Genomic DNA, 21524 nt, shown 5'->3' with positions numbered 1-21524 from the left:
CTACAGTTTGCTCAAAATGCCACTGAAGCTTCAGAAAAGATTGTTTTAGTAATTGAGGTGATACATATTTAGGTTAGAGGCATGAAAGTCTCACTTAAGGCAGTTACTGAAACAGCAAACTCACTTGTATATATGATTTGAACTGTAAATTGATTTGTTATGTTTTTAACAATATTTGAAATCAATTTGGTTTAAATAAAACAAACCAAAAATTAACAAAAAAACAGTGCTGTATTTTACAGCTTAACAAAGATTTTCTGGGAGCGTGTGAAGATTATCTGAAGTGTGTATTTATACTGAAATTAATTCCAAGCAGATTCAAAATCAGGTCGTACGTTAAAGCAGTGGACAAATACTGTAGGCAACGTTACAATTGCAGGTTTCTCTATCTAAAAAATATAATGTGAGACATTTTTACAAATTATGTGGAGCTTCTTGCCAGTAGACATGCAAATACATTTTGTACTTGGAAGGGTGGCTAAAATAACAATTTAATAGCGCAATGTTCTAAAATTAATGCTTGTTCATCAAGAGGTGATTTTCTTAGGCTTGCTTTCTGAATATACCATTCTCTAGGAAAGTTTCCTGTAGTGAGCTTTATAGCTGTGATTTAGCTTACCCCGCCATTTTTTTTTCTTCCTTAAATATTTTATTCTGTTGAATAATCAGTTGGATACTGTGTTAACCCAACCAAATCAATGGTTAATTCCTAGAGTGGGCCATTCCTGGAAAATCAGTCTTCATGCAGCATGTAACAAGTGGTTTCTTAATTATGTTCTATTTATGGTGGTTTTCTGGCTACTTTGCAAGGTTCTCAGTAGAACTTAGAAACTATGGCTGAGGTCCTGGTTGTGGTGAAATCATTAGAAGATTTTATTCTACTGAAGTTAGTATCTAAACATCCTTTCTCTTTTAAATTCCAAACAAAGCAAGTCACTCAGTTCATGTGTTTTCCTCTCGCGTGTTCTCTAATCCATATATGCCATAATGCCATATGTGCCTGCCTTGCAGGTGTAGTAGTAAAATTTGTTTTCCATGTAAAAACCTGTGTTACTAATTTTAGTTTTTATGACTGATATAAGAAAGCAAGGATGGAATTTAAAAGACATAACAAATGACAGATTGGTCATTACAATTCTCAAGTAGTTAGTCTGTTCCCCTGTCTGCCAGTTATGGGAAACTTTTTGCCAGATATGCTTTTTGAGAAACTAACATGGTTAGTACTTCCCATTGAGGTTTGGTTAAATGCAGCTGAAAGGAGTTATTTGAAATTAATTCTATTAAGGTGTTGCATTATTTTTAATTAAAAGCACTTTCTTTTTTTTCCATCTAAAGAAGAAAACTAAGACACCTGCTTAATGTATAAGAAATAAGAAATCCGTAATAAATGGGTATTGAAGTTCAGATCATCAGGAAATTTCATTTTAAACATGCTTCAAGCAAAGGAACCAGTAGGAACAAGGATGTTTTACGCTACTGTTGTAAGTAAATATAGATCTTTTTTAGTCTGTCCTGACTGACGATCTTATAAAAGAAGAATTTCTGCTTTTCAAAGGCGAGTTGAAATATGATTTGACAGGTTGTAGGTCACGTTCGGTGACAGCATTAGGAAGATACTCTGTTAGGATGTGTGTGTCTGTAAAAGACAACATTAGAATACGCTGTTGAGGTTCCTCTCTGGTGAATCTAGCAGAGAGTCTCCTTGTTCTCTACCTCTACTACTTGCGTATAACAGTTTGAGTTGGAGATCCTGTTTCTGAATAGTCATCATTTTGTTTTCCAGCATTGTTAATCTAAACTTCAGCTCTGAGGTTTAAATGTGAATTATCTTGAAAGCATTTCTTGGTTTTGTTTGTTTTGTTTTGTTTTTAGCCTTCAATGCATGGTGATTGCTGAGATAAAAGTGCAGAGTGTTATTTTGAATCAGGGTGTTACAGGAAAAGGCTGTTACTGCTTTCCTGTTCTAATAATAACTGCTTATTTGTTGGGTGTTAGGTATCTTGTTTTGTGTTTTTGATTTTTTATTTTTTTTTGAATGGTGGAGGATATTCATCCTTTTCTAGTTTGAAAGGATTTGTTTCTGAACATTCTCAATGGTGGTGAGCTTTGAGGTATTTTGTGGTACTGATTGCTACACTTTAACTCCTTATGCACTGATCTACAGTCAGTACTTCAGAGGTTACTCTGACTTAATAGGTGACTTCATGTATTGAAGCTTATTTGAAAACTTTTGAGATGCTAGAGGCACTTTCTGTGTTTAGAAAGATATCTTCATGCACAGGATATTCTCATTTCTTTACACATCTGTGAGATGTCAGGGACAATCCGAAGTTGAATACCTAGTATTATGTATCTTGAATAAGGTACATAATACTAGGTACATAAGGTACCTTTTTTTTTTTTTTTTTTTGTATGAGGAAATAATAATTAGCATTCTTAAGTGTCTTAAAAATCTGCAGGTGCACACACACACACATAAAAAACCAGCAACAAACAAACACAAAACAACCCAAAGCCACTTGCTAGATGTATCCACAAAAAGTTCAGCATATAACATTGGAAAAACATATCCTGAGGGTTCTATATCACACAAAAAACTAGTCACAGAGAGGAGAATAAAATGATTTCTGAGGCTTTCTTTTATTATTCAATATATACTGTCAGTCAGAATCTGGTATCCTGTTCTCAACTTGCATCTTGATTCTACATCAACAACAGTGAAGAGGCTGTTCCTGTTAACTGACTTTAAAGTAAAAATAGATGTCTGTAAAAATTAAATCTTGGGACTTAAAGGAAAACAAAGGCATACTGCATCTGTTGTCTGTGTAACTCCTTAGCAGTTATAATGTTAATAAGTCTATTGGCATGAATCAGAACCACCAGCTTCTTTGAGATACTTCTTATTTGGCAGCACCATGTTTAGAGCTAGACAGCTTTGTGGCTCATTAGAAATTATTCTGAAAATAATCAGGAATCTTTTGAATCTTAGCGGGTGTAGGGATGTAGTGGTATTTCACACTAACAGGATAGAGTAGAGAAATGTCTCTTGGAAGCTCAGGCTGCTGGAAGAAGCTCTCCACCTATTTAGAACGGTAGGGTAATGCAGTTTGGAAGAGACCTCTGGAGGTCATCTAATCCAGTGTCTTGCTCAAAACCAGAGTGATTAAATTGGATTGCTTACAGACTTGTTGCAACTTACTGTGTGGTTCTGTGGCAATATAAGTTCCTAGGCCAACACACTTCTTCCTGAGCTGTGCATTGGTGGTTGTTGTTTTTTTTTTTTTTTTTTTTGTGTTCACCCACCACCTGTAGGGCAGTGCTGGTGTGAGTATGTGGGTGCATGGATATATGGATATTCCATTCAAGGAGCTTGTGGGCTGAAAGCAGTTTATTTATTTTTCTTTCTCATTTCTGGGGAGAAGAGAAGGAGTCTGTCTGTATCAGTTCCCATTTTGTGCACCATTTGATCTTTGAATAGGAGGAGGAATGGTGGGGATGTGTGAAGACGAAGGACACAGGCAAGACAGTGGCACCAGTGAAACCTCACACCAACTTGTTTCCTTGTACCATAGAGGGGAACCATCCCAGATGCTTGTGGAAGCAGAACTGGCTGCCAAACTTTCTTGAACAGAATCATTTGTTAACTTGACTTAACTTCATTCATTGAGTGGACAACAACTTCATTGTTTTCTTTCAAATACAGCAAGTAAACTTTAAAGAAGGTCTAAACACTTGATAAATTAGACAGCAGTAATTGGTATGGGAAAAAAGGAGCATGAAAACATCTTTCAGACTACAGTAATTCTTAAGGGGTCTGAAAGTAGTTTGCTATCCTGCTCTTATACGGTTTTTAAGCAAGATCAGCTCTCCAAACAACAGACCTGAAAGTAAAAGCATTGCTTAAAAGTCCATTAGTGTATAACTAGACATAGGTGTACATTTTATACCTTTTACAGTACTGTCCAACAGATGTTAGCACTCTTTGCTCCTTTTGCAGTGTATATATAGGATATTTGTTGCAGTATGTTATAGGTTGTTTTATTTCAGCAGCAATCTTCAGCACAAAGCTTTATTCTCAGAAAAGTATAAGGTTTTTAAGCAACAGTTAGCTCTTCTGCCTAGAGGCAGGGTGTGCTGGCCAGTGTGGAAAGTTTGTACCATTCGGTGCTTCCAGCCTTGTAAGCACTCTGCCTCTTTGAGAAAGTCTTTAGAAGTCATTGTGTGAACCCTTAAAGGTGTAGGTTAAAAAAAACATTCAGAATTAAAGGTGTTCTTTGTCATGGTCTGCATATTGCTGGCAGATATTAAAAGGGTTGTACTAAACAAGAAATGGCAGTTTGGAAAGAAAACCTTCCGCTTTAGAAAGCTGGAGAGTCTCTAGCCTTGTGTTATGTTAGGAGATGGAGAAAAGTAGTTAGACTCCTTAGATCTGCATCCTGGTTGTTTCTCTTTAGGTAATTTGATGCAAGGGTATGTATTACTTGTCTGTAATAAGTAACATGTTCTGTATTTTGTTGATGTTTTTCTCTCACATCCCTTCTTCCTATTCAGGTGATAGCAGCAATGATGCAGGCTTTGAACCAGGGAATAAATCAAAATGGGGAAGTCTGCGCTTTCTTAGTCCTGTAGTCTTGTGGCCTCTGTAGGAGCTGTTGGTGTAAAGATGTTGCAGTGACTACATTTCAACAGTGTATCTTTGGTAGAAAGGCAGTGTATACATACTGCTGGTAGACTGATGTGTCTTTCAGGACAAGGACATTGAGATGCTTGAATTTTGTTCTCTTAAAACTTGCTGCTTTTAAAATAACTTGTTATTAAACAGGTGTGTGTGTGTGTACACATGTTTAAGTATGTATTTGAGGAATATATAGGGAAGGACCCACATGTTTGCTACAGGAGAATGATCTTAATGTCATTTGATCTTGTGAGCTCAAATAATTTAATCACTTGCAAAATGACTTAGCAGTCAGAAATTATGATCCAAAAGAAATGGAAAAATTTTCAACCTCTTTGTTATCTTTTACTGCATTTTATTGCTTAAACAAAAGTCATTTGAAACCTGTTGACACCACTCTGTGAGATTATTGTCTGGACAGAGTTCTAATTTACTGTCCTTTAGTTAAAATGACCTGCAGTTGAAACACAGGAAAGTCACTGCTTCTGACAAATTTGTTATCATTTTAAATTGGCAAAAATAGCTGCAAAACCTCTTAAATTAAGAAAATGCCATCTTTTTTTTCAGGTGAAAGTTATGTATGTGCATCCAATGAACCATATCGCAAAGTTGATTATACCAAGAATGTCAATCCAAACTGGTGCGTGAACATAAGGACTGGATCTACTCGATCCTTGACATCTTTGACATCCACAAAGAGTGAAGTGAAGGAGAGTAAAGATTTCATTAAACCCAAATTGGTGACTGTTATTAGGAGTGGAGTAAAACCACGAAAAGCTGTGAGAATTCTGCTGAACAAGAAGACTGCTCACTCCTTCGAACAAGTCTTGACTGACATCACAGAAGCCATTAAGTTAGATTCGGGTGTAGTCAAGAGACTCTGTACGCTGGATGGAAAGCAGGTAGGAGAATAAATTGCTGTGAACATCTAATAATTATGAGTTAATCTAAATAAGCTTCTTTGATTTTATAGCTTTAATTCTTGTTACTGGATGTGTGTTACTTCCTTCTGAATAAGGAAAATTAAGTAAACTGCAACTCTTGAAATTTCTATTCAGATATGAACATCTTAAAAAAAAAAAAAAAAAATGTCTATACTGCAGAAGAAATTTACCAGGTTAAGTAAAAGAAAAAAACAAAACCTGTTCATATGCTAAACCAAGTGCTTTTTGATTATGTTCAGTAATACAGTTTGAAACATTTGAAAGTAAATTGTTAAAATACACGTGTGTTTTCAGAAGCAGTCATATTTTCAGACTACTATGAGGTGCTGAGTGGTATATAAAAAAAAAATAAATAAATACTGCTGTCCCCTTCCCTTTCATTTCCACAGACTGGTATTTAAGAAACAAAGGTATTGGAATGTCATCCTGGAGATACTAACCAAGATTGTCGAAGGTCAATAATTTTATGTGAAATTAGTATCTCAGAGGTTCATGTCTTTGAAATTTGGTTTTACTTCTAGTTTACTGCTGCAAAAACATGCTGTCAGGATTAATGATAAAGTAGATCTTTTATTGTAACACGGAAATGCAAAGGAGAGACCCAAAGAATATTATGCTGCACTGGATAGAAGTGTCAGTAATACATTGGCTGTTGATCATTCAAGTGAATGGCTCAGTTCTTCACGGTGCAGGACTTCGATACTTGATGCTTTTATTTGACACTCATGCAGGACCTCAACAGCACAGGCTGCAAAGCAGATCATGTTTGATATCTGATACCTGGGCTATGGTATTGTTGACTAAATATTAGGATCCTTGCTCATTCAGAAGGTATTTTTGCACATCTGCATACCTGTATGTTTGCATGTACTAGTAAAACTTGTAATTTTGTATATGGAGAGTTGGGAATTTTTATTCTCAAGCTTTTCATAATGTGCATTAAAGAACACATTCTTATGTTGCAAGTTCCTAGCAAATGTATCATAGAAAAAGTGCACTTATTATTATCTGAACATGAGGTCTTTCTCAAGTTATATTCTGTGTGCTATGGATACGCCTTTCATAATCAAATGCTTGGAAACAACTACTTCTGTTCTCTGGTATTAAGTATAGCGAGGCAAATACATCACTGAGGCTCTTGATTTGCTATATTTGACACTATAACATGCTTTTTAGTTTTAATACTTTTATTTTAAATGAAATTTGCTACAAGAGAATCTTTTCTAGGAATGTGCTTTTCTTTTTAAAAGTCCTGAAATGTGATTTAGTCATGTTAAATTTAATTCATTATAAGATAGCTTTGAGGATATTTATAATACAGAAATTAGTCTCTTCTACCCAAGAATTCTTCTGTTACTGTCCTATACAGGGAGATTTTAATTTTCTCCAGCAAGTAGATAAAAAAGATTTGGGAATAGTCAGGAAAGGCAACTGCTAAGATTTGGAGTCTCAGTTCAGATTTGCTTCTTCTACTAAATTGTTGATACCGTGGAAACTCACCCGTCTGCATTTATTTGGTAGCTGCAGTGGTACATCAGGGAGCAATAAAATTAACTAACTTGCAGTCGTACATTAAATTTCACATATGTTGCGTACACATTAATGTCACCCATGGTGGATGATGGCTGTCTTCTCGGAATAGAGAAATCCCTAGTTCTCACTGTGAGCAGCCTGCAGTACTCACACTGTGAGTAGCTGCTCCGTAATACTCATGTCTGTGTAAAATGTTTCAGTGGTGCTAGTGCATAAATGTTGAAACCTACACATGTTCGGAAGAAAGGACTTTTGCTCTTCCAGCTAGGCTTCAGGAAGGAGCTTTTCCTTGTACAACCACAATGTAATTGTGATTTTGGAGGATCATGTGGTACAGGTCTTCTACCCAGGACTTCAGACACCCTGATTATAAGAGCGTCCTTCTGCTTCTCTTAGAGGATAGAGACTTCTGGAGGTTTTTGTTGTTGTTTTCCTGAAGGCTGAGCCCTGTTGGGATTTTTTTTTCATCTTTCTCTGTTCATTGCTGGTATATGTAGAGTTTGGTGCCCAAGGGCTTTGTGGAGTTTGGCAAATAAAGAGTTGCTTTGCTGCCAATTACCAATCGGTGGAAATTTCTGAGCCTATTTTCTCTAATGTGGTAATTGCTTATTCTTCTAAATCTGCTAGGGAGGCAGATCTTTTATATTCATCCTATTGTTGGCACAGCTTGAAAGGCAACCATTAAAAAAAAAAAAAAAAAGGCACTTTGTAAATGGCAGGATCTTATAAATGTAGCTCTTGTGATTCTCAGGGTTCCCTCCCTGCCTGCCTCCTCCCTTTTATCTCTGAAGAAATACAGATTTTTTTTTCCCTTTCATGAGATGCAGTGGGTTTAGGTTGTGTCTCCTGTTTAATATGGAATTTATGTTGAAATACAAGTGTATAAAATGTATAAAACATGCATGTATAAAAGTTGTATCCTTTTATTAGGTTATTAGGGAATGTGATGTTCTCTCATTAACCTGTGGGAAAATTTTGCCTTCCATTGAAGTATTTAATATGGGTAGTAAGAAATAATCACAAAACCAGTGATCTATGACAAACTCTTCTTTTTAATTTTGATCAGTACAATGGAAAGGATGTCTACAGAATAAGTTTTATATATTCATCTGACTTCATTAATCTTTACTATAACAAGACCTTGGTAATAGTAAAGCAGAGAATAATATCAATGTTGGATCTTTTCTTTGATTGTTTTGAATGAAGATGGAGAATTATCTACCCTTAAATTGAAAGACTTTGTAACATAAACAAGGATTCCTTTTGTCTTAACGTTTGAATTGGATAATTTCTAATGGATAAGACTTTTGTGATGGCTTGTGCAAGGAAAAATATTCCTCACAGTAGCTAGGCTTTAACTTTGTAGGCTGGCTTCTGCCATTCCAGTCTTTGTGCTTCTGACACTGAGGTTTGCCTAATGTATTTGCCTGACCAGAGTGCTTTCCTTACTTGGCTGCATTTTTTCCCCTCTGTTCTTTGCTGGAATCTGTCACTTCCCTACTGTGAAGCAAGGACAGTCACACTGCAGCTTCTGCAGTTGGGAGGTTAACCCTTCCATATCTCCAAAGGGAAGATGAACAAGCTTAAAGTTACAATTATTGTGAAGTGTAGGGTAGCAATATAATGGTAATTTACCTACTAATTTTTTGAGAGTACGGTGGTGGTGAATTTCCTTTGAGAAACTCACAAAAACTGTACAGAGCTCTGAAGCATAAATTATTGTCAACTAAAAGAAAATGAAATCTTCACTTCAGGAAGATAGTAACTTCTCAAGCTTGCCTTGTGTTGCAGTTGTATGTATGAAAACATGTAACAGGATTGAAGAGATGGATGAGCCACCTCTTCTATACTCCATTTCTAAAACATTGAGAACATGCTGAAGATAAAACATACCTTTTTTTGAAATTCTTTTCCTGATGAACCACAAGTATGCTGATGGCTCTCTTTGAAACCTAAAGCTCCCTAATTTTCTGATAAATTTTTTTTTATAAAGGACTCATTAAAAGTAAATGGGAAATTAATGAAAACATGTTACAGTTGGAAGAATTGATCAGGCTTATCATACTCAGTTTTTTTATTTTCCCGTGACAAGTTTGAAATCTCTTAGTAAAGAGATAATGGCTTCTGAACACTGAATTTTGTATTTGTTTTGTATGGGAAATTCGAACAGACCAACTGCAGATGTTAAGATACTCATCAGAGATGGCAAGTTTACCTACAAACTGAAACAAAGGTTCAGTAGGGAGATTGTAAAGGCTTGAAGCTCCATCAGATCTAGAGGAACTCCATGGCAAACGGTCACTGTTAAATTCAGGTTAATGAAGAGGTGATTTTACTGTTTTACTTTCTTTTTTATATTTTTCCTTTAAGAATGGGTTTGTCAGAGATCACTCAGGAGCAGTTTGAGTTAGTTTGCCTTTCTGTGGGGTAGATAAATGGGGTCTAATGGTCTCTGAGGTTCCTGAAAATTCCGCTTCAACTGAGTGTTTTCTAACTAAAGGCTGTTCACAGCTTTGGAAGAATTGTTGAGCTGAAGACAAAGTAATAAAAATCTGAACGCCAGTAAGCATTAAGATGTCTACCTATACGCACCTGCATCTCCTATTAAAATTCATACAGCAAGGTTTAGGGTAAGTTCAAACCCGGTGGTAGCATTTGGAGTGAAACATGATTTAGGGGAAGCTGGGCTTGTGCAATTGTTTCAGAGAGTAACAGGGGAGAGATGTCAGCCTGCTGGGTGCAGGATACAAATCTTATGAGTATGAGAAAAATACTCATAATACTCAAAATAAAAATAAAAAAATAAAAATAAAAATAAAAAAAAAAAGACTTAAAGAGGCCCTAACGTTGTGGAAGCCTGTATGGCAGGAAATGAGTTCATCTATGGACACCATTACACAGTATTTTTCTTTTTTATTCAGACTTTCAGTCGGAAGGCCCGGAACTGGAAGCAGTGGATATTTATTGCTGGAGGGAAGGAGGAAATGGTGTACTCAGAGGAGATAATTTTGGCCTTCATCCATGGATATAGAAGTTTTCCCATCTGTGGTTATTTATGGAAGGCAGTGTTATCCGAAACTAACCTGAAATTAACTGTGCCCTGTCATAGATGTAGGGATCTGAAAAATACCCTAAATATGAAAATAGAGACATTTTTCCACCTACAAATCATGCAGGGGAATACGTCCTAAAGCAATTTCATTTAATGTAGCAGCACAAAGGCCACAGGTAGATGATGTGTGGTTTAAGATTTACCTCAAGAAAGTATTTACAGCTTTTACCACAGTGGTCAGAGGATCATTACCATTTTGAGGAGCAATGAAAATGCGAAGTGGTAAGGATTTTATTTAGAAGTATCAAAATGATGATGCCTGTGGTGTTAAAGTAGTAAAAAACAAACAAACAAAAAACAACAAACCAACAACAAACTTGAACATCTTGTGCGTCATCTAACAAGAGTGTCTTAAATTGGCAGCGAACAGTCATGCTGAGAAAGCTCTTCAGCTTTGTTGCATGTGCAAAAAATTAAGGTCATGCCATGTGGAATAACTGAAGTCTAGCACTGCAAAACTTGGCTTTCGAGTCTTTAGAATTTGTTTGGGGATAGGAGGAGGGTGGCAAAGAATCTGTGTAGTATTCATACTTACACTTTCTGGAAATCAATAATTTAAAATATACTACAGATAACATGGAGAATGTATGTTGCCTCCCCCAGGGATATGTAACTCTAGCTTTGGGGATGTGGTATAGCATTACTGAGAATGTAATGGCTGGGGTCCACTGGGGGTAAATTTAATCTTTTTCAGTGATGTAAGGTTTAGGTATATAAACACTAGCAGCTATTGTCATCAAACTAACGGGTTAGTGAGGTGGGTTGTCGAAATAACAGAATATTTATCAAAATGAATGCAAAATCAAACTCTGATATGAAGTTAACACTTCTAAATTAGACAACGGCAACTGAAAAAAGCTGCTGATACTTTAAATAAAAGCAAATGCGTGTACTGTTAAACTGACATCCAACTTGCCAGCACCTTTCTGGATCCACTGAGAGGGTAAATCCTACTGGGTTCTCAATTTTTGTCTGTACGCTCCAAGAGCTGACGGCACTTAATAAAAATGACATGCTGCACAGTGTGGGAAACAATGGCTGCAAGAATAGTGGTGTCACCAGCAGAAACGTGTATTTGCTGATGTGTGATTACCATAATTTTAGCACTGGGTTACCGAAATGGCGTGTGTAGCTCTTAGAATAAATGAAGGGTATGCAGTCATTGTCTGCCATCTGCCATGCTACGATCAAATCACATGACTTGGAAACTAAACCTTGGGAATTTGTTGTGTCCCGCTGAGCCCAGCCATTAACAGATAATTAGTCTGGTAAAAATCTTTTGAATTCATTCTGCAGCTGTCATATGCCAGATTAGGATTTGTGTCACATGTCCCTTATTACTTTGAGATCATGGATTTTTTTTCCCTATAGTTAGATTACCCTATTTTACTTTAGTAAACAGTTCTTCGATTATCACATTTGAATATTCAAACTTTCCTTTAAGAAGCCTGTTATGCCTTACATCGTAAAGCTATTTACCAACTGCATTTGAAAGAGTTTCAAGATCGAATTTTCGCTATTCCAGTTCATAATAGTCTATAAGCAGTCTTTCTGTTTAAGATCTTTCAGGTTGTCAGGTTGATGGACCTGTTGTACTTCAGGCTGATGGACCTGTTGTACTAATTGCTGCTTGGTTGGCTGTATTCAGGTGGTCAGCTTCTCTTAGGTATGCTGAAGCGATAATACTGAAATCTTGAAGTATGAACTTTTCTGCTAGATTTATACCAATTACTAAGAAAAATGGCATTCTCACTCAGAACACATTCATGTCAGGAGACATGACACGATTTGTCAGAGAGGAAATGGAATATTCGTCTTTAATGTTTAAAATATTACTACCTGATTAATTTGCAGTGAACCTTTAAACACAGTAGTTTCAAGAGAAGGTAATAAAGTAAGCAATAGAAGCCAACTTTTAAAAGAAGAGAGCTTTCCAGCACTTAGATGGAGTAATGACCCTCTTTGTGGCTGTCAGGTTGTAAGCTCTGCATAGGAAGGGGTGATGGTGTTTTCACTGCAGGCAGTGAAATTTGGTGTCCTTGTAGCACTTCTCTCACAAGGTCAACCACCATTTTCTTCTGTTGTGTAAGTGTGCCATTTATGCCATGTTCTTAAATATTCGACTTGTTTGTATTTACTTGACATTTTATTTACTGATATATGGCACAGGGTCACTGCAATCATGGGAGACTTTTTGAACTAGTATAATACAGAAGAAAAAAAGAAGGATAGAAAATAACTTGTTAAATACAGGGCAAGTTAGGTTTTTAGACTGAGGTCTGGGTAGACATTTCTTGGTTTTGTCCTTATCTCTAACTTTAAAGTTCAACTAGTAATATTAATTACTATATATATTCATTATTAATATATTACTAGTTAATATAGCACTAGTATTTTGTATTTAAAATAACTTCAGTGTTTTGAGTAAAATTATTGGAAAATAAGCCAGTTAGTTAAAGAAAAACAAAGAGTTTGTTACCAGAGAGACAGAACCTGAATCCTTCTTGTAAGCACTTTATGAAGATGCCCTTTTTTTACATGCTGAGAACATGCAGTTTCTCTTTTAAAGTAAGAGTCTGGTTGATTTAGATGGAAGTAAAATTGAACCAGAGAGGTTAAGCACAGATAAATGTGGAATTGGGTCCTATTTGTGAAGTATTTGCCGTATTCTCTCTATATTTTGCAAGGGAGCCTTAGAATATGCCTACCTGGTTGCGCAGGCAGACATCTGACCACAGCTAGCTTTGATCAGTATAATTTGCAGACCTGGACATGGTCTATGTCTGGTCGGACTGCAGACTACCTGACATTGCATCTACTTACTTTTAGGTGGGTAGAAATATTCTCACTCAGTCAAGAAACTAATCCTTTTTGAGGCAGGAAATATTAAACTTCTTCTGTGAAGAGGATGAGAATATACTGTGCGTGCTTTGTGATACTTTTCAGATTCCTATGGGGGTAGCAGAGAAAATTTATTTTCTTATTCTTTCTCTCCAGTCTCTCTTTTTTTAAGTCATCCTTACCATGTGTCAGATAGTAGTAAAGCAAACACATCAGGAGGAAAAACACTAACTTTTTACAAGGCTTTTCTTACTAAGTTTCAGATTTTTGTTCCTCCTTTTCCTGCAGAAATGAAGAGTGACTTTCATGAAGGGCATTTGATTCAGCAATTGGAGTACTACCCTTTGTAAAATTGTGGCAATGTGACTATACGATTTATGTTTCTGGATTAGCTGTACTAAAGTATTTTCTAATATTCTAGTGCCGTTTATTTCTAATCTATATAGTTACGCTTTTAACAAACTATTCTATAAACATAAGTGTTCTGAATATTTGGAAGGAATCTTCACTTCACTGGAGCTGTAGGTGTTAGGCAGGGAAATCTTTTGATGGTCCCCATGCAAGCTCTGATACAGCAGATTAATGTGCAGAAGCATTAGGGCATATTTGTAACATTTGTGTTAATGTATACTTGTAAAGTTTATAATACAATTATACTTTCTATTACTTTTTCTTAAAGCATAACTACAGTAAAACCAATCCTATAATTATGGGAAATCTAAGAGGAAGAAGATGAACAAAGGATAAAATCTGATTCATAAAGTGTCCTTGCAATTCTGTATTTGTCCTTCTTTGTTTTCACATATGAACAATAAAATTCCTTGTAATTTTAACATCAGAGGGGCTGTTGCTATAGACAATGGATTTGTTACTTCCTATATAGCCCTTGAAGTCTGATGCCTGCTTAAGAATGTACATCTAGTTCAATCGGTATTTTTCCTTTACTGGAAGGGAATTGCTCTTAGTTTGGGACTGATGTATCTATTTGAGGATTGAGAACCTCACTGTTTTCTTCTGTCACAAACTGTCTAGAAGCCCATGGGAGATGGTTCAGTCTAAGTTGCCAAGATAGTGTCAAGAAGTTTGTAGGATCTGAGAGGGCTTTATGTACTATTTAAACTAGAAGTTTGGGTACAGGTTTGTTATTCTTTACACATCAATACAGTTTTATTTCTTTCAGAACACTTAGCCTTTTGCACATTTTTTTTTCAATCTTCTACTTTTGAGATATTGGACTTTAAAAAACATGATTTGGGATATAAAAAACATTTATATCCAAACAACCTCAAGCCTTACAAAATTCAGAACTGTGTTCTGGTAAATGGATGAATGAGGATGTTTGATAACACTTCTTGTGAATTGCATACGCTTAGCTGGAATTTCCAAAGTAACTCTCATGGCTTGCTTGCATATTTTGGCAATAATCTGTGTGAGGTGAAAGTTTCTATTCCGTGAACTTCTATTTTAGAACTTTATTTCTCAACACAGTAGAAGATCCTTTTTTAACTGTCTTCAATGTATTTATATCTTAATTTATGGAAAATATGAAATAAATGCTAATATAAGGAGTGTGCACTGGTCATAATATTGTGCAACAATTTTCTTGCTAAAAACTGCATGAAGAGAAGTACAGGTATTAAACGAGACAGATAAACTTTTTTTTTTAAAGGAGGTTTTTTGTCTTCATTTAGTAGCTATGTAACATAGTATGAGTATGACTGACATTACACATCTATTAATGGAAATGAAAAGACCTTTTTCCATTTTTTTTTCACTCCTGTACTCATTACAGAAATAAACGATGAACTTGCAGCTATCTAGACTTTTGCTGAGCTACCTCTGATTGCAGAGAAAACAGCCAGAACACAGTGCTGTTCAAACATACTTCATCATTTGCACTGGTTCTTAATCCATCTTATTCTAATGTATACACTGCTCTGATATTAGTGGCAAAAAAAAAAAAACAAAAACACACTACAGTGAATTTTCAACTCAAAACCCAGTTGGCTTCCAAAATAAGAGGGGGACTCTAAACCTGCTACTAGCCCAGCCTCTGAGATCCTTACTTGTTACTCACTGTGTGGGAAGATTCTTGTGTAACATCCAAGACCACCCTTCTTCATCTGTTGGGAGGTGGATGTAGGCCCAGCACCTAAACATTTCTCTGCAATTGAAGAAGATTCACCTTATCCATCTCCCTCAAATAAACATTATTTAATTATAATAAAAACTAACAATAATATTGATAATAAAAGCAGGTTTCATAGAGTTAGTCCTGTCACTAGGGACTACCTTTAATGGCTGGGGGCATTTTGTTTTTCAAAAGCCTTCCTTTTAACTAAGAAACAGGAAGTCTATGTTGTTGTCATATGCAGAATGATACTGTCCTGTACAAACCATTTTCTACTTACTCTTCTAGTTACAAAAGGTAAAATTATAATTAGGAAACGTCAGCTGATAAGCTAAGAAAAATGAGAAGCATACCTGCTTTGGTTGTTCTCACATGTTTGGATACAAGTACTCACTGCACAATGAGATACACTTTCTGAAAAATTGAAAAGCTACAAGAATAAGAGCTTTGGATATTTCCATTAAACATGACTCCCTGTTCCTACACTGCTCTCAGGTATGCAGCATATATTTAAAATAACTTCCAGATCTCCTAATATTTTTTTACCTTCATCTGTAGCAGAGTTTATTGGTGAAATTCTCTTTAAATCACATCCGCATTAGAAAAAAAAATATGCCTCAGGTGTGACTACATGATACAGTTAGAAAGTGTATCTATCATTTGACTGGAATTTTTTCCCAAAACTTTTCCAAAGTAGTAGTCTCTCTGTTTCTGTCTTCCCTCCAAAACCAGTGGTAGCTGATAAAGATCTTGGTAACAGTTAATATTGCTGCTCATTGCTCTGAACATGTAATCTTTGTTGCTGTAGATCTTGAGGAAGGAGAGAGGGAAAGCCAGGGTCCAATATTTTCACATGCAGAACCTTCTCTGAATCCTTGTTAGGACATTGGTACACTACATTTGCAATATTTGTTTGTATGATGGAAGGAGGGGTTATGGGGTTATGTGAAGTTCAAAATGATGGGGGACTGAAATAAAAAAGACTTGTCAGGTATGTCATGAGTTATAAATATTAATTTTTGCTGTGATTATTGTCTTTGCTAGGGATGAGACTGAAGTTAAAGGTTCTTTGTGACCTTTTTTTCCCCTCACTGTTTTATATATCCATATATAATTAATTTTAAAATGTTTTAAATGATTCATCCACCATCATACTCTGAGTCATTTTCAGCCTGACTAGCCTACTTAAAAATATTTTTAACTGAAGGCTAGATATTGAGTGTATGATACCTGGATGCTTGTGAGAGGAACTTTCTTGTAAAGTGTCCTCAGTTGGCAGGGAGTAAGTTATAATTTTGTGTTATTCTATAAAATTTTACTTTTAATTATCATTTGCCACAATAGAAAGTGCAGGTTTTCTGTGAAATGGAATATTAACAAGGAAACTCTTAATCTAATACTGTATTATCAGAAAAGTGACCTTTATCAATAGTATTCTTTATCATACATATACTTGAGTTTGCCTATTTTGCAAAATACATAAAGTTTTTATTTTATGAACCTGTATCCTCAAAACAACAAAAATTGTATTTTTAATATAAAGTATTAAAAGAAATAGAAAGTATAGTTTAAGGAGATTGTTCATTCATTTCTAATATCCATCTGCAGTAGATTCTTTAATGGTTAAATCTGGCTGCTAGTTCCTAAAATTCTCAAATTTTCAATATCAATATTAAGCTATACTTAAAATCTCAAAATTCTTGAACACATTTCCAGCTATTTTAAAAATTAAATTCTCTTGTCAAAATCTGAGCTCTGAGAAATTCATTTCCCAAAATACCTGCACCTATGTATAGATACATATGAAGTTCTTGGTAGCATCTGGGTCGTCTCCAGCTGGGTTCTTACAAAGAATAAGCAGAAGGTTATAAACAAATGTAGCACTTGTCAAATTAGTCACTTGTAAAACCGTGGTTATAAAACTGCTGGTTTCAAATTACTAATTCCACCTCATTTCTATAGCAAGAACTCTATGTCTACCTTCCTCAAATTCACTGTGACTCTTCTCCATCACCTCACTGGTTTTTTTTTTTTTTTTTTTTTTTTTTTTTTTTTTTTTGTGTGTGTGTGTGTGATTTACATTTCTTTTGTTTCTACTATTGTGGAGAATTAGTAGTCTTGGAAATCCCTCGAATGATTTCAGTCTAAAGCTGGCTTTTTTGCTGTTGTTTTTAAGCATTAGTAATGTTAGTGTGTGCTAGGGAAGGTATACAAATGAAATACCTATTTATAAAAATGTTTTAAGCTTTCCTATCTCTAACACAGATTTGGAGGTAGATGAAACATGTATATGTTGTAAGTAATGTGATTTTCATAACTGTTATATTCTTAAATTTTGTTTCTTTTTTTGTTCTTGCTGAGCCTCTCACTGCTTGCTACTTCCCTTCATATACTTCTTGCAGTAGTAACTTGCTAATACACAGGGGAATACCTGAACTTTTATGGAGTATGTATGCAAATTTAAATTTGGGGTGACGGTGCTTAATGAAAGATGAAGCATATTAAGAGAAACCGGGAGTCATTGCATTTCTGCTGTTATTTTTTTTAAAAGCCTAATGTTTTCAGAGTACCTTCAGAATATCCATAGTAATAGGTATTGCTGAGTTGAGAAAATTCAGCACAAGTCCAGAAAACCTGACCATCTCCCAGTTGCAGGCACTGAGCTGTCATGTTTTGTTTGATCTGGGTATTAAATGTAAAAAAAAATAATAATAGTAAAAAAAATCAGTTTTAGATTTAGACTTTAATACAGCTCTTTGGAGAAAGCTTCTTTTGATCCTTGCGTGTAACCAGATTTCAGGATGACTGAGTTACTTTGAGTTTATTAATAGTTCTCACTCCTTTAAAGGCACCGTTATGTAACTGCCATGTACTGAATGTAAATATTTGTGTAACAATTTCAAAGGATTGTTTAGACTAGTAAGCAGAGAGTTTTAGAACAAAAATAATATTGCTACAGTCCTTTTTCAACAAAAGAAAAGCCTGGCAGGGAAACACGTATGGAATACTTAGCAGATGCAGTGTGAACCATGGATTTCTGAAGAGCTGCAGTTGACTTTTCCATACCGTATTTGAAGCAGCAGTTTCAACATGGTGTTCATGGAAAACAGATGGTTCATACAAACCTAATTAGGAATAGTAAAGTAATATTTGATAATCTTAAATTCCCTTATCAGGAATCTGTATCTCTATCGGAAATATTTCTGGGGGACCTCAGAAAAAGAAAACAGAAAAATATTGCACTGATCCAATATATATTTTCTAGAAAACTTTTAGGATTATGACTTTATTTTGGGAATAAATGAACCACATTACTTCTAGTCCCTGAGACCTTCCTCTTGCAATTAATTTAAAACAGACTTATTAATGGTAAGTAAGGCTTTGTGTACCAATACAAACCATATCCCTAGACACTTTCCTTAAGTCAGCTTCTAAGAGAGCTGCTTGTTTGTGGAAGGCTTTGCAAGCCAGACAGGTATCTTCCAGCCCCTTTTAATGCACTCTACAGAGTGCACTGTACTGCCAGTCCATTTTAATGCACCAGTACAGAAAATGTCAGGGTAACTGAAATCAAATAACTGTGACCGGATACGCTGATGTAGATAAGAATTAGGACTCTTGCCTGTGAATCTGCCAAAAGTAGCTGGGCTTGGGTTCTAATTTTGAATACTAAATCAGTTGATCGCTGACAGGGCTCCACAAAGATCTGATTGGCACACATAGTGAAACTCAACCCAGAGCGAGTAAAAACAACATATGTTCCCAGAAGCTGCTTAGGAAGCTCTTTAAGCACTGAGGAATATCTACAAAAGCTTTAGACCTTGAGAGTAGAAATAAGGACACCAGTAACCTCCTGATAAAGGAACAGTTGCCAGAACTACACTCCTGCTTTAGCAACAGTGACTACATAGATTAAGGCTAATACTGCTGTAAGCAAGTGTAGGAGTGGCTGAAATTCACACCAGAGCTCCCATGTGTACAGAAATTCACTCAATGGGAGGAATTGCAGGAGGGGAAAGTGCAAAGTGAATCTGTTAGTATAATTAATGCATGAGATTTATTGACGACATCCTGACACATTTTTGTGTAATAGTCTGTTTTCCCCTTTTATGGTCTGTGTTATTTCAAGACTATGGAGATATTTTAGCAATTGAAGAGAATGTCAGAAATCATTACTGAGAATGCATTTCTGCTTTTGCAGAGTATCAGGTACTTGTGGCCTCGGGAGGAAGAGAATGATAAATCTTATACAAAATATTAATCAAAAGAGAAAATCTATTTCTTTTGTTTTAATGCTTGTTCAGGATCAGACAACTGATAAGTTAAACCATACATGTAATAATGGAAGTTAGCAGAATGAAAACAGACAAATCACATTAGATGCTTCTTAAATTAGGATGCTTTCCCAGACATTGCTTATCTTTTGAAGATGAAACAAATAAAGCCTTGACCAGACTGCAGAAAAATGGTGGAATGGGTTTAGGGCCACGTTGTATGTGTAATTGGAAGTGTGTGTGACAATGACAGCCTTGCTGCAGTGCTCACTTCAAAGCCTATGTAATTCCACTTCTGAGCAGATGCAGTATCTGCTCCTGATCTGCTACTAAACAGCACTTCCTGGTGCTGCTGCTGGTTGCAAGGTATGTTTGTGATTTTGAGAACACCCGTACTATTTTTATTCCAATGTATTGCAAGCTGTTTGTAGTGTATGATGTGCAGTTCTGTGCAGTTGCATACCCAAGGTGCAAGCTGTGCAGTGGTCTTGTGCATACCTTCCTACTGCATGGAACAGGGGTGAATTTATAATACCGTTTGGTCCCAGGAGGATCACTCTGCACTGAAGAGGTGCAATTGCAGCTTTGGTCTCTAGTTGGCTCTGACACAAACTGCAGAGAACTGGCAGGGTCCCAGGTATCAGCTGCTGGCAGTAGGACCTAGAATGCCATTATTTTTCCTTAATGCAAAATCACGTTTAGACCTTGCATACAGATGTATATTTCTGGAAAGTAAATGTTTCAGGCAACGTACCAGTGAAACAAATAGATCTTCACAAACTTACAAATAGAGCATTTGGAAATTGTTGTATCTCTTTCCTCACACTGATAACTGATCCCAGGTCAGCACATCTCTTTCATACCTCTGCCCCTTTACTGAACTGGAGGACCTGGAACTTTGGGGAGTAAGAAGGAAGGGAAAGGAAAGCTGTAAGTGAGGCTTTGTTCTAAGTCTTCACCAAGATAAAATAATATATTTGTCCTTCTGTCTGTAATTACAAATTAATGCACCTGAATCATATTTGTTTAATTTATGTATTGTCTTAAATGTGTATGGGGGTGTCATGATAATGGTGTCTAGAATCCTGATAATTTTTCCTCTGAAGAAACCTGGGGACTGAAAAACAACTGGTGATCATCAGTCCTATTGGTGAAGTAAGTGTTGTGGCTTTCATTTTGTAAACTTACTGTTGGCTTAGATTATTTAATGATACGATTTTTCAGAAATTTCAAGTATGCTTATATGGATATTATTTGTGGTTTTGAATTCCTTTTCAAACACTGAGCATAATATTTCAGTCTAATATTTTGGGCTGGTATAGTTCCCCAGAATTACAACAACATGCCATCATCGCCAACCTCAATATTGTTTTTATCTAACTGTAGAATAAATTGAAAAAACATTGCAAGTATACATTTTAGCTCTTTTTAAAATCATCTTATGTCTGCTTAGTCTTGGTTAGAACTTTGGTTTTGTTGTTTTTTAAGGGAAGGGAGAAGAGTCTGAAGTTTTTGCTGTTTTGCAAGTTAATCCTTTTAATAGTAATGAAAAAACTGTAATCTGAGGATTCCCAAATCTTGTTTGCATTGGTATTTCTGTCAGCTGCAGCAACAGGTGCATTTTGAGCCAGACTGAGCATCTTGATATCAGCCTCTTTAAAGCAGAGCATAGAGTATGAAGCACTGCAGCTTAGATTCAGGCAGACTGAGTGGGACTTTAATTAATTCCACATGTTGGCAGCTGTGATAGGAACATCACAGGAGGTGCTGCAGCTACAGCAGCTTCCAGTTCTTTGCAAAATAAAATAGCAATTCACATGTAGGGGCTTCATTTGCTATTCTCAATTGCATCAGGCTGGCTTAGGATCAGGATCTGCCACCAGGCAGGGCTCACACAGGGAGCATCCTTGGTACGGTTGGAGGTGTTCTCCATGTCAGTAGAAACACACATATTGGAGCCAGGCACTCTCATCTGTTCCTGCTTTTGTTGTCGGCTGTAATGGTTTTGAAGACA

The 21524-nt window shown here is 36.0% G+C and overlaps 1 protein-coding gene across 2 annotated transcripts in view; it reads left to right on the top strand.

Moving 5' to 3' along the window:
• The window catches only part of DCLK2 (doublecortin like kinase 2), an 85528-nt gene that overhangs the window by 8080 nt on the left and 55924 nt on the right, over positions 1–21524 (top strand). For both annotated transcript variants that reach the window (XM_084286120.1, XM_084286121.1), the window contains exon 2: positions 5243–5577. In XM_084286120.1, the coding sequence (XP_084142246.1) occupies positions 5243–5577 (335 nt within the window). The remainder of the gene's footprint in view (positions 1–5242; positions 5578–21524) is intronic.

Source organism: Netta rufina (genome assembly GCF_964035555.1).
Source record: "Netta rufina genome assembly, chromosome: 4".
Classification (NCBI taxonomy): Eukaryota; Metazoa; Chordata; class Aves; order Anseriformes; family Anatidae; genus Netta; species Netta rufina.
The sequence above is the reverse complement of the archived record's forward strand: the minus strand, read 5'-3'. Positions and strand labels throughout refer to the sequence as shown.